This window comes from Urocitellus parryii, chromosome 7, assembly GCF_045843805.1.
Source record: "Urocitellus parryii isolate mUroPar1 chromosome 7, mUroPar1.hap1, whole genome shotgun sequence".
Classification (NCBI taxonomy): Eukaryota; Metazoa; Chordata; class Mammalia; order Rodentia; family Sciuridae; genus Urocitellus; species Urocitellus parryii.
In genome coordinates, this window is record NC_135537.1 from 119,906,617 (window position 1) to 119,920,026 (window position 13,410).

Genomic DNA, 13,410 nt, shown 5'->3' on the forward strand with positions numbered 1-13,410 from the left:
AGCAGACCTCAATCCTGGCCTCCGATCATCACCCCATTAATCCACATTCATAACCCATGGGTGACCAGGAGCACAGAGTGGGCCAGGGCTCTGCTGCCCTGTGCCATGCAGGGGCCAAGCTCATCTTTCCTGAAGAGGACAAAGGGACATATATAAAAACCCATCTTCCTTCTTGACTTTCTGAAGGGCCAATCTAAACTTTCAAAGAAAGCAGAAATGTTTGCACAACAGATCAGTTCACCAAATACAGTAAAAAAAAAATCCCGTAAATGAAATGTGATTCCACATAGCCAGGGTTCCTCCGATGAGACCGAATGAGAAACTTCTATGACCCTCCACAATCTCACTGTGCATTCCCATCTCCTAGGGAGGACAGAAGGGGGGAAAAAAAGGAAGGATGGGTCTTCACCTTCTTTGAAAACCTGGATTAAATACAAGAGAAGCAGTTTTCCACTCTCACTAACAGACCCAGGAAGACATCTAAAGAGGTGTAATTTCAAGCCAGGGAGGAGGGAACACATTTCCCAGGGGTGAGCTGGTGTGATCCAATGAACTGTGAAAATAGCTTTGGTTTGATTTCATAAATTAAAAAAAAAAAAAGAATGCAGTTCTTTTCATTTTAGTAGATATGCCCAATTTATCTACTTGTTAACATTCCTCACAAGACCTGGTGCCTCTATAATTAGAGATCTGCTCAGAAAGCTTTGTCTACATAGCTGACACGATATACTTCAAATCTAAAGATCAGGTAACAGTATCTGTAAGCAAGACCCAGATCCTCTAAAAAAAAAAGTCACTACGGAGGACATGACACAATTTAAATTCTGAAGCTTGGTGCTGGGGCTGGGGGGGGGGGAGTAGTAGCTCCGTGGAAGAGCATCAGCCCAGTGTGCGCAACCCCCGCACCACCAATAAATAAATAAATAAATAAATAAAACGGAATAAATAAATAAAAATGCTGAGACTTGGCTGTTATCAGCTCAAATAAAAAGTCGTAAACACCCACCGAGACAGCAAGTGTAACAGCATCCAGCTCGACTTTGCCCAGATGTCCGCAGAATATGGAACTGACGATGCTAATGAGAAAGATCATCAACTGTGCAAGGAACTGCCCGGGGAACAGAAATGAAAGTGGAGTTTTACACCCACCCTCCGTCCCCGGGCTTCGCGCAGCCAGGTGGGAACGCGCTGGACCGCGCGAAAGCAGCCCCCAGGGGCGCCCAAGCCTAGCGACTGCGGCTGCGGCGGGCCGTCGGGCGGGCGCAGCGGGGGGCCGCCGCACTCACCACGGGGCCAGCGAGCGCCGCCAGCTCTGCCGCCTCCCGCCGCAGGTCCGAGGGCAACGCGCCCCGCAAGCCCCGCAGGCAGCCGCGCCGCCAGAGGACGCCGGGCGGTGGGAGGGCTGGGTCCGCGGGGGACTCGGTGGCGGCCGCGGGGACCTCCATGCCGGCTCTGGATGGGGCTCCAAGCCCTCTCACCGAATGCGAGCGCGCGAAGCCGAGGTTGCCCGGCCCTACACCTACACCGCCCGGCAGGGCCCTGCCCTGCCCTGCCCCGCCCCGCCCAGCCCAGCCCAGCCGGCCGATGGCCCACTGCAGCGGAGATCAGCAACCAACCCCCCCCCCCCACCACGCCCAGGGCGCCCAGTCCAACCGTCAACACCCAGAACCCTGGGGGGAGGGGGTGCTTGCCCAGGAGGGCAGCTCAAGGATGATGAGTTTCTATAAGGCGTCAAGACAGAATGCAAAAGGTGTGTGGAGGGAGAGTGGACTTTGTAATTCCCTCATCCTCCACACCCACAGAACACTTTCGGGGGACACCTTTCTCCAGGCCGCAGCTGAAGGGATGTTCAGGAATTCCCCCATCCTCATCCACCTCCACCCAGTGTCTCGGCTCTGCGGGGACAAGGTACTGAACCTGCGGCCAGTGTGGCTTCTAGTCAGTGTAGCCATGGCACCTTGCAGCTAGAGGAACCTGTTCTGGGGCCAAGGAAAAGGGCAGAGGTGGGAGACACCTCTAGAGCTCCAGGGGTATCAGGTTGGGGGGCCCAAGGAGAGAGTTGAGGGCTTCCTAATAAAGAGCTGGGGGAGGGTGGGCCCTGTGGATGCCTCAGGCCCCCAGGCTCCACCTGGAAGGCCACATACACTGCACATCTTCTTCACCTTGGTGGCTGGAGACTGAGGATCAATTTAGGGACCCAGGAAGAATGAAGTCCTGAAGGCAGAGATCCCTTTTGATAATTCCAACCAAAGCAGGCAAGTTGGAGGGCTGGGGGTGTAGCCATGTGGTAGAGCACATGCAAGTGCAAGACCCTGGGTTCATCCCCAGCAATGCAAAGTGGGGGAAAAAAAATCAGCAGCTGGGTGGTTTTTATTAACAGTAGCGAACTTTTCTGATTTTGTTCATTATCTGTTCTTTCAGGGCACAGGCCAAGCCTAGTCATGTATCCATTCGAGCACTGCCCTTACTTAGTATGTAGAGGTTTGCTGAATTAGCAATGTGTACTTAACACTGTGAAGGCTGTAAGAAGTAGGGTTACTACTTAATCTAAGGCCTTTATTAAAACTTTGTCCTCTTGACACCACCACCACTAGGAATTATAATTTTTTTTTAAATTTAGTTGTTGATGGACCTTATTTTATTCATTTGTTTATATGTGGGGTGTTGAGACTCGAACCCAGGGCCTCACACATGTGAGGCAAGTGCTGTACCACTGAGCCACAACCCTAGCCCTAGGAATTATAATTAACAGCTCTAAAGACTTGCCTCAATTATGCACCCACAGTGCCCAAGATCTGGGCCCCCAACTGAAGATTAACAATTTGCCATCTGCCATTGAATAATAATCTAAGACACAAAGAAAGATGTACTGTAAAATATATTAAATAATTCACACAGTAAGAATCCTAAAGCACTTTTTATATGGAGTTGTGTCTTAGAAAACAGTGGGCAGAAGAAACATGGAAGCGTCAGGTGAATATGGTATACCATGTGGTCCTTAGTTAAGACAGTGAATTTTTCTCAAGCATCATCTTTCAGACATCACCTTGAACCAAAATCAACCGTATACCTTCTTAGTCTCTCTGCTTCATTAGAAAAATATATCTTTGAATTCTCCATTCTTAAAATCCACAGTCACAACTAAATTACAGGATCTGAAAATGAACTGCTGCTGCTAAGCCTATGAATTATTTGTATGTAAGCTCAAAAGTACAGGTAGTCCCTGACTTAACACTGGTTCCATTTATGATGCTTCAAAAGTGATACACATTCAGTAGAAACTGTACTTTGGAGCTTTTCCCAGGTTCGAGATAACGCAGTATGATCCTCTCTGAGATGCCGGGCTGTAGCAGCAAGTTGCAGCTCCCACAGCCCCACCATCACATGCCACTGTGTGCTGTGTTACTCACACTGAATGGTAGGATAGGTGGATTCAATGCACTTTCAACTTATACACACATCGGGTTGGGGATTGAACCTAGACCCTCAAGCTAAGCATGAGTTCTATTACTGAGCTGCAACCCCAGCCCCAGCTTGTGACAGTTTCAATTTACAATGGGTTTGTCAGGAGGTAGCCCCATTGTAAGTTGAGGAACATCTGTATCCCTTGACCTGACTGACCATCTCTCTCTTGGCACATCACTGAATTCTGACATATACTCTCACTAAAATCCCCAATAGCAAGATTAAAATGACGCCCACGAGCAGGAGTCCTCGCCGTAGAACCAACTGTGGCACAGACAATTTATCATTGTTCTTTGGATGGACAGGTGAAGGTTGTTCTTGGGGCATCTGCTGGTCCAACTGAGTCTCATCTTTTTTTCCAGCATCTCTCATTAAAATTTCTCCATGGTTTTCAGGACCCACTGTGGGAGAAAAAGGAACTTAGCTTCAAAGGGATTTTTTTTTCTTTTTTGTTTGTATAAAAGGTGATGTGTACCTGTGGTAATAGCTGGGAGAAAGTTAATTCAGGAAGCAGTTACTACCCAGAATAAATCAAAGAAATCATATTTTAGCTGCTGGGCAAGAATGTTTAGAGGCAAGTTCCTATGTGTGTGTGGACAAGATGGAGGGTATGGAAGCTGCTGCCCCTTTAAATGACTATGAACAGTTCTTCAAGTTGGTGTCTTTTTGTTTGTTTGGGGGAATTTTCAAGGTTCCAATACCCATCTAATAAGCATTTCAAAAGAGAGCAAAGCAAATGAAGGGAGAAATAAACTAAGAGAAAAAATTGAGGCTGTTCACAGAACTAAAGATGGGAATCTTCATATCTAAGGACCCACGAAGTACCAGGGTAAGGACTCACACTTTGACTTAGTCTCATGATGCTGCAGAATAAGAATATTCTAAAAACGTCCCAAGAGAAAAGTAAAATCTAATGGCACAAGCATAAGGCTGGTATGCAACTTATCTTTTACTCATTTCTTTATTTTTGCAGTACTGAGGGTTGCATAAAATGTGCTAGGAAGTTGAACCCAAGGCTTTGCACATGTGAAGAAAGTCCTGAGCTGCACCTCCCAGCCCTTTTATTTTTTATTTTGAAACAGGGTCTTTCTAACTTGTCTAGGTAGGCCTTGAACTTGTTATCCTCCTGTCTCAGCCCTCTGAATAGCTGGGATTATAGGCCAGTGCCTCCATGCCTGGCTGGCATCCAACTTCTTAAATAAACATAAATAGATGAAGGTTGAATATTCCTTTTCTGAGATGATTGGAACCAGAAGCGTTTCAGATTTCAGATTAGGGATGCTCACCCTGTATTGGAACGTTACATCCCCTCAGAGTTCTGAAAGAAAATAATTTTGAACACAATAATACCAGCTCACATCTACAAAATGCTTACTCTGTGTCGGGTAGTTCTCAGCATTCACTTGACCCTGACAATAATAGTGTAAGTTAAGTACAATTACGATCCCAACTTTATAATTTGAGGAAGATTTCATTGATGGTAGAAAACTCAGACCAACTCTCAAGATAATTATAGAGTCTGGATAAAACAAGAAGATCATCTTGAAGGCATCAGAGAGCTAACAGTGTAATGAAGAGATCCCGGGGCAAGATCATGAGAAGGCTGTAAACCCAGAGGCACACGCTTGGTCTTTGGGGCTGCTTTTGCACTGTGAGTTTTCCATCTGGAACATGTGGCTCAGAGGCTGAGCAATACCGAGCAACAGTGGGCTGCGGTAAGCCTCTCTGTACTTGGACTTGAACTCCTCACCAAAGCGCTGCAATTAAGGACAAAACAGAAGTCAGCCAGCCTCACATTGGCTGCCTCTCAGCTGAGTAGTCCAGAAACCTCAATCTGTCAAAGTGCCCTAGATTGCTTATGAAATCCAGCCTCAGACAAAAGCAAAACAAAATCCTATCTGGAGCTAGAAAACTCTAACAGTGGCTGCTCCTTTTCAAGTTGCCCTTGCCCTCTATTTGCCCTTTGCAGGGTCACTTTACCTCCCTATGCCAAGGTACCTAGCATTCTGAATTCTGAAGAGAGGCTGTACCTAAACAAGTAAGATGTTACCTGCTCAATAATGTTTATTTAGATTTCCGGAACCCTGAAGATCTGGTGACCTTCAAATAACATCAGATTGTATAACACCACCACTCCTCAGTCTTTAGTTCTGTCCATCAACTAACACAAATATGTACTCTGTCATGAGGTTTAACTTGAAGAAAAGTAATACGTTTGGATAAAGAACTATAGGAACTAACCTCAGTATGTTGAGGTACATTGTGATGTTCCTGCCAGAGACAAGGCAAAAGAAGACACAGGCCTGGGTGAGAAAGACCCCACTCAGCACAGAACCTTCTTGCCCTGCTTCTCCTTTGCACTCAAGTTCCCCAAGGTGAAGCTTGGAAGACCATCACTCTCTCCATCTTCCAGGATGCCAGCCCTTGAATAAAACTGATTTCCTTCCAGTCAACTCTTATCTCCTGAGTATTGGCTTTTGAGTGGTGAGCATCCAGACCTGAGCCCCGGTAACAGTTTTAGACCTCAAATGACTTCTAAAACAATGTCCAAATATAAAGTCTGTGACATAATCAAAGATAAGCAGACACACAGACTAGACAATATGCATGAGAACTGAGGAAAAAGAAACCAAAAACCAGAACGGATCCCTGGCAGACATTTAGCCATCAGAAAGTCCAAAGGGTTAAATTATAAAGGAGTGTTGGAGCTCAGGACATACCACCCCCAAAATGTGACTGTAGAAGACCAGAATATGCCACCCCATGTTTCAAGCTATTTTAAACTGCAGAAGGGGAGTACCTCTGAAAAGCTATCCTTTAATAAAAGAAGGGAGGATTAGATGAACTCTTTTTTTTTTTTTTATTTATCTATTTTTTTTTATTGTTGGTCGTTCAAAACATTACATAGTTCCTCATACATCATATTTCACAGTTTGATTCAAATGAGTTATGAACTCCCAATTTTATCCCGTATACAGATTGCTGCATCACATCAGTTACCCTTCCATTGATTGACATATTGCCTTTCTAGTGTCTGATGTATTCTGCTGTCTATATTATTCTCTACTATCCCCCCTCCCCTCCCCTCCCCTCCCCTCCCCTTTTCTCTCTCTACCCCTTCTACTGTAAATCACTTCTTCCATTTGAATTATCTTGTCTTACCCCTCCTTTCCTCTTATATTAGACGAACTCTTGATAGGGCAAAGAGGAGGGAGGGAAGGGAGGAGGCATGGGGGTAGGAAAGATGGTGGAATGAGATGGACACCATTACCCTAAGTAGCTGCATGAGGACACGAATGGTGTGAATATACTTTGCATACAACCAGAGATATGAAAAATTGTGCTCTATATGTATGATATGAACCGTAATGAATTCTGCTGTCATACATAACAAATTAGAATAAAAAAGAAAAGAAACTAGAAAAAAAAAAGAAAACTTACATTAGTAAAAGTGTCTATATCAGGAAGAGGGCTGCTCCTGAACAACTTTTATCATCTGAGAAACTTTCTACATAAGAAGACCATCTTTATTGATCATGCATTTATTCCTCTCACCTTCTCTTGTGTAGCCAACCCCCCAGAAGCCTCACACCCCTACTCCTTTCTATTGTTCAGGAAGCGATATTAACTATACCCATCTGACCCTTCTTTGAGTCTCATTTTGTGGGATTCCCAAGCCTGTGAATGTAATTAAATATATTTTTTCTCCTGTTAATCTGCCCTGTGTCAATTCCATTCTTGGACTAGCTGTAGAACCTAGGTGTGCAGAGGGAAACCATTGTTACCTCCTTTACAGTAACAAAGGACTAAAATGACTACCTGCCTAAGAAACTGGGAATGTAGAAGAATTACAAAGATGGACTGCAGAATAAAATAGACATTATTATTGCTGTGGGTATATACGTGACTGCATGACCAATGTAATTCTGCAAATACATTCAGAAAAATGAGAAATTATACCCCATCTGATTCAAATGTATGTCAAGATCATTGTACTGTCATGTGTAACTAATTAAAACAAATTTTAAAAAAGAATTAAAGAAATGGTTAACAGAATATAATAAACCAAGAAAGAGAGAGAGAGAGAAAAAAGAATTACAAAAATGACAGGAAAAAAAATACATTTGTAGAATGTTCATCAGAAGCAATTGTCTAAACAATAACTTACTTAAAGCAGGTGTCTCTAATAGACACTAGAAACCTCACTAAAATAAACACAAATGTCAGTTTCCAAGATATGACCCATGCAGAGGATCTCTAAGTATTAGAAATATCTGTAGCTCAAACACAAAGAAATGATAAATGTTTGAAGTGATGGATAAGCCAATTACCCCAAACTGATCATTACACATTTGTACACATGTATTGAGATGTCACGCTGTGACCCACAAATATGTACAATTATTATGTCAATTAAAAACATATTTTAAAAGAGAAAAAATGCCTATAGAATGGTTGCAGAAATACCACAAATTAGCAACTAAGGGCCCTTTAATCACTATAGCCGTATGTTAATGTATGGAATTGAAGCCAACAAACTTTAATTTACCCCAAAGTGGGCATTAACTGACTCTATCATTTATTTCTGAAACATCAGTACCCTATATCAATACAAAGCAGTAAATTGAGCAAATGACCCCTCCAGTCCTACCTAGACAGGCCTAAGAGCTGACAGCATTATATCATACCTGGGTAAACTGGATCTTGAGGGACAGCAGAATTCTCATCTGGGGCCACATTGACCTTCAAATTGGCATGTACTTGAGCCTAGAAAAATGAAATTCAGAGTTCACATAGTGTAGGTTTGATACCCAGTTTAGGAAAAGCCAAGCCCTGTTTCTCAATGGACATATAAAGTTGAATCTTCTCTAGGTCACGGCTATAGAATCCGCTTTCATAAGAACTGAAATGGAATCAGTGAGAGGGACACGGTGCAGGGTAAGATGAAGGACTAAGATCACTTAGAACCTGCCTTCTTACTTCATCTCCTTTTTTTAACCTCCTATTTCCAGACCTCACATTGACCCTGGAAAGGTGGAGAGAAGGAGGCCCACAGGATCTTAGCAAAATATTTTGAGAAAACAGTAAACAGGGTTAGGATGAACTTTGATGCTTTCTCTCAAGTTTCCAATTCTATCCTGAAATTGACCAAAGGTGAGATGCTAAAGGAGATATAAAAATAAATAAATAAATAAATAAATAAAAGGAGGCTTGTATGTTTCTATTCTTTGACTCCACAAGGAGAAAACAGATAAAGCCAGGGTCATGGAGTCCTTCGCATCTGAAAATCCAGTTAAAACCTAAAAATAGCATCAAAGAGAAAAGAACCTCCCAAAGCAAAAGAGTGAGCACCCCATCAGATCCTGCTTGTTTTCTAGGGAAGAAACTTTTTTTAAAATTTTTTAGTTTTTTAGATGGACACAATATCGTTATTTTGTGTTTTTTTTTGTTTTTTTTTTTTTTGCTGAGAATCGAACCCAGTGCCTCACGCATGCTAGGCGAGCACGCTACCACTTGAGCCACATCTCCAGCCCCTAGGGAAGGGACTTTTGCTGGGACATCCATGAGCATAGTTACCTGTTGACAGGCTTGTTTCCAGTTGAGCCGAGCAATAAAGACTATAAAGCACACAGCTTGAGCGACAGTACAGATGATGATCCCTGCCCACAGACCTGGATGTGGAAACATTTAACAGAGGTGGTTAGCTCAGTGGAAAATGGCCACACCAGAGAGGATATATATATCTCCTGTTACTTCTGCAGACCAAGCTGGGAATCTGCATCCATGGCTGAGATGGGGTCCATAGTGGACCGTGGGGCTCTACCTGCTCTCTTCTTGGGTTTCCAGATGGCCAGCACCCCCTGAGACCACATTCTGTGATTGTCACAGCAAAGGTTCAGAGGTTATCGCTGGCCATTTTTATTGTAATGACTGGATATCAATAATAGTGCCAGTGACAAGAAAATTAAATTTCCCAGGACAAAACTCCTTCTGCCCTATGTTCCTCAAAAGAGATGAACATTAAAAAAAAAAAAAAAAAGCAGAAATCATCATGGTCAATTAGTGAATTAAAATACTTCATTTTTAATTTGGCTGCTTCTAGAGGCCTTTGATTTTGGATATTAGTTAGTTTGCATGTTGGTCACCTGGAGATGTATTAAAAAGGAAAAAAATGTAAGAAAAACCTAAGAATTATTTGTTCATAGTATTAGTCCTGGTGGTTCTTGTGCTCCACCAGATGAATCCAAGGAAGGATCAACGGCAACAGGAACAAGACTATTGGGATTTCTTGCTCCAGCAGAAGGGAGACCCAGCACTAAACCAGAGACTGTCAAGCTAACTCTTCAAACAAAGGGAGCTAAGTTTTTATTCCTGTGCAAAAATGGCAAGGGTAGGCTACAGTCTAGGAATTTTAATTGGCTTTGGGCATATTTTCTAAGGTATTTTTTTTTGTGTGTGTGTGTGGGGGGGGGTCCTTCAACCTTGAGGGAGGGGCCCTTCAGTCTGGAGCAAATGTTACATCTTTCCTTATATAATCACCTCCGCCTTGTGATAAGGATGAATTGCTAGAACTGTGGAGAAAACACATGCAGATGGAGAAAAACATAAATCATGCAAGTAACAAGTTCAGGGTCCTTGGAATTTGCTATTTCAATGACGCCTCAACAGTTTTGTCCTCTTTGTTATTTGTTCTTAGAGAGTCATGGCAAAGGTATCCTGACTTTAGTGATGCATCTGGTTTTTGGAGACCTATAAGACGGTTTGAGAGTGAGTGGGGAGGGAAAGGGACATACTGTGCTCTTAATAGCTAACAAGCCATGAGTTAGTCCCTGGAATTCATTTGTTCCTGTGGGGCTCTGATTATCTCATCCCCTCCCCTCTCAAAGTTTTTACCACTTAACCTTAAGGGATGCTACTTTCCATGGGGGATCCCTGACTATACCTCAGTATTTAGGCTTCTGAAAGGGAAAGAAAGCTTTTTATGGTGTGGTGGGGGGACATGCTGGGGATTGAGTCCAGAGCCCTGTGCATGCTAAACATATGTTCTACCACTGAGTTACACCCCCAGCTGAGAAACCATTTTAGAAATCAATGTTTGTGTTCAAAAGGATGCTTGTAACACCTGGATCCCATTTTACATTGATATTAAAACATTTTAACAGTTAAAAAATAAAATGATTTTCATAGCAAAATTTACTACTCATTAAAAAGCAATGATATTCTCTACCCCAGAGTTTCCTACTTGACCTCTACAGATTTTTCTGGAAGCTTGCAGGGAAGGGTTATGCACCCAGAGATGATTAGAAACAAAGAGGAGAAGTTGAGTGCAAATGAATGATAGAGAAAGCCTGTTAGATCTCAAATTATTATACAGATTCTACCTAATGAACCCACACAAGGCCAGGCACAGTAGCATACATCTGTAATTCTAGCTGCTCAGGAGGCTGAGGCAGGAGGATGGCCAGTTTGAGACCAGACTGAGCAACTTAGCAATACGCTATCTCAAAATAAACATTTTTGTAAAAATAAACATTTTTGGGTCGTATCTCAGAGGTAGTACACTCCTGGGTTCAATCTCTGCTATCAAATAAATAAATGAATGAATAAATAAATTTAAAACCCTATATAAGGCATTGAGGAGATGCAAATAATGAGAGGCTTTATCAGTAATGAACTAATGATAGAATCAAAAGCTCTAAGGTGGTCCATGGGAGGATGAATGTACAGACAGACGATTGCCAGACTGAACGTAAAAACAGAACTCTGACCCACATGCAGCAACCAGCCCAGGAAACCAAACTTTTAACCACAATAAGCAACCCAGGAAGGCAGCCTGCTAGAAACCAGACTTGCTGGAAGCGACTTTGGCATTTCTAGTGACAAATCAGAAAGCCAAACCATAACTTCTACAACAATCAATGCCAAATGGCCAGGCTTGGCTCATAACTGACAGCTTCCCTAATTTGGGTCCCCACTTCCACCTTCAGACAAATATATACCCCTAGCCAATCATGTAGTGGCCCCACGTCTAGTCAGCCACCTCTAGCTCCCCCAGGCCTGAGCCTCCAATCAGGGCCACCTGAACCATCCTTCTTACCCACTATAAAGCTCTCCCACTACCAGTGGCTGACTTCCCTGGGTGACAGGCTCAGAACACAAAACCTTTGCTTTTCTCTTTTGCTTGTTCTTGGTTTATTTCCACGGCTGTTCATATCCATGTAATGATTAAGGGGGCTAGTCTGGGTTCCCAGGTTCTGGAGGGGAGACTCCATGCAAGGTTTACAGCTCCTCTACTCCTCTTCACCAATCACCTTCCCATCACATTTATCTTCATTCACAATAGTGAACTTAGTGACCACCTGCTAGTCCTATAATGGATTAGTAAAAGCAAGCCCCTCCTTCCTCTTCCAAATCCAGAGTTCCTAGGACACAGAAATTACAAGTTCACCTTATCTTCAAAAGAAAATAACTAGCTAGCTCCAGTCATAATTTGAAAATTATGAACTTGATTTCTCGTAATTTCACAATACATATTAAACTATTTCTGTTTGACTCAACTAGGAACCCCACACAGGATTTTGGTTTTGTTTTGGTTTTTTTTTTTGGTACCAGGGATTGAACCCACTTAACCACTGAGCCACATCCCCAGCCTTTTTTTTTTTTTTAATGAGATAGGATCTTGCTAAGTTGCTGAGGCTGGCTTTGAACTCACAATCCTCCTACCTCAGCCTCCCTCACCCCTGAGATTACAGGTGTGCACCACTGCACCCAGCCAAACAGGATAATTATTAGAATATCCTGGGCAGGAATTAGGAATTCCAAGGGAATTCTGAGGCTGTTACAATGTGATACGTTGCTCAGGAGAATCTGTAGCATTTTGAGATTCATCTGGGCATTTTGTACAGTTACACTGCGCACCCTACTGGGAGCAATATGACATTCCGAACCAATTCATGCTATACTTCCATCTAAATGGTAGGTGGGAAGAATTGACTACAGTCCTTTCACAGTGTCCTAGAGCCCCCAACATTTCCTTCAGAAATTCTCAAATCCCTCTACTTTGCACACAGTAGGTATGCTTTTACTAAATGAATGAAGTGGGACAAGTACATCCCTTAGGATATAGAGGGATCTATATTTTAAAGTAAATTCTTCTTCCAGAAAAGTTGAACTGAAAGAAGTAGAGAGTAGAATGATGGTTACCAGAGGCTGGGGTGACCCGGGGGGATGGGGTGGGAGAGTATGGGGAATTGTTGGTCAAAGGGTACAAGGTTTCTTGGGCCAAAGTGTGTGGCTCTGTGGTAAAGTGTTTGCCTAGTATGCATGAAGCCCTGGATTTGATCCCAAGAAACACAAAAGGACACAATGTTGTAGATAGACAAGAAGAATGAGTTTTGAGATCTACTGCACAGCAGGATGACTATAGTCAATCATACCATACTGCATATGAGTGAATTTCAGATGTCTCATCATGAAAAATAAGCAAGATGACAGGTATGTTAATTACCTTGATCTAATCATTCCACATTGTATGCACACGAAAATACCACATGGTGCCCCACATATGTATACAATTGTGATTCATTTTTAAAATTATAATTAGTGCATATTAATTGTACAAAATAATGGTTTTATTTGTAGCATTTTCATACAGACATGTATGCTTTTTCAATTAAAATAATTTTTATAAAATGATACAATATAAAAAAGAATATGTTATCTTTAGTATTTTATACTTATTGAATGTTCCAATGATAATATTTTAGATAGATTTTGTTAAATAAAATATATCAGTAAAAAAAAGGTTCCTCTGTTTAATTTCCATTAACATTTTCATCAGTGAAGTCAAAGCCTGAATAATGCCAGAAACTCAGCTAAATAATTTTCTGCACCAATGAGTTCTGAAAATTCCATTCTTTGACCATCTTCTGTATTTTTAATTAA

General features: G+C 42.4%; 2 protein-coding genes across 2 annotated transcripts in view; both read right to left on the reverse strand.

The window, feature by feature from the left end:
* Nucleotides 1-1,445, reverse strand: part of LOC113175940 (multidrug and toxin extrusion protein 2-like) — a 50,868-nt gene extending 49,423 nt beyond the window's left edge. The window contains exons 1-2 of the mRNA XM_026380321.2: nt 1,287-1,445; nt 1,007-1,108 (exon numbers count right to left, since the gene is read on the reverse strand). Of these exons, the coding sequence (XP_026236106.1) occupies nt 1,007-1,108; nt 1,287-1,445 (261 nt within the window). The remainder of the gene's footprint in view (nt 1-1,006; nt 1,109-1,286) is intronic.
* A 1,607-nt stretch (nt 1,446-3,052) lies between these two features.
* The window catches only part of LOC113175944 (multidrug and toxin extrusion protein 1-like), a 38,301-nt gene continuing 27,943 nt past the window's right edge, over nt 3,053-13,410 (reverse strand). Inside the window, exons 15-17 of the mRNA XM_026380328.2 lie at nt 9,043-9,137; nt 8,154-8,232; nt 3,053-3,866 (exon numbers count right to left, since the gene is read on the reverse strand). Coding sequence (XP_026236113.2) covers nt 3,640-3,866; nt 8,154-8,232; nt 9,043-9,137 — 401 coding nt within the window. The 3' untranslated portion in view covers nt 3,053-3,639. The remainder of the gene's footprint in view (nt 3,867-8,153; nt 8,233-9,042; nt 9,138-13,410) is intronic.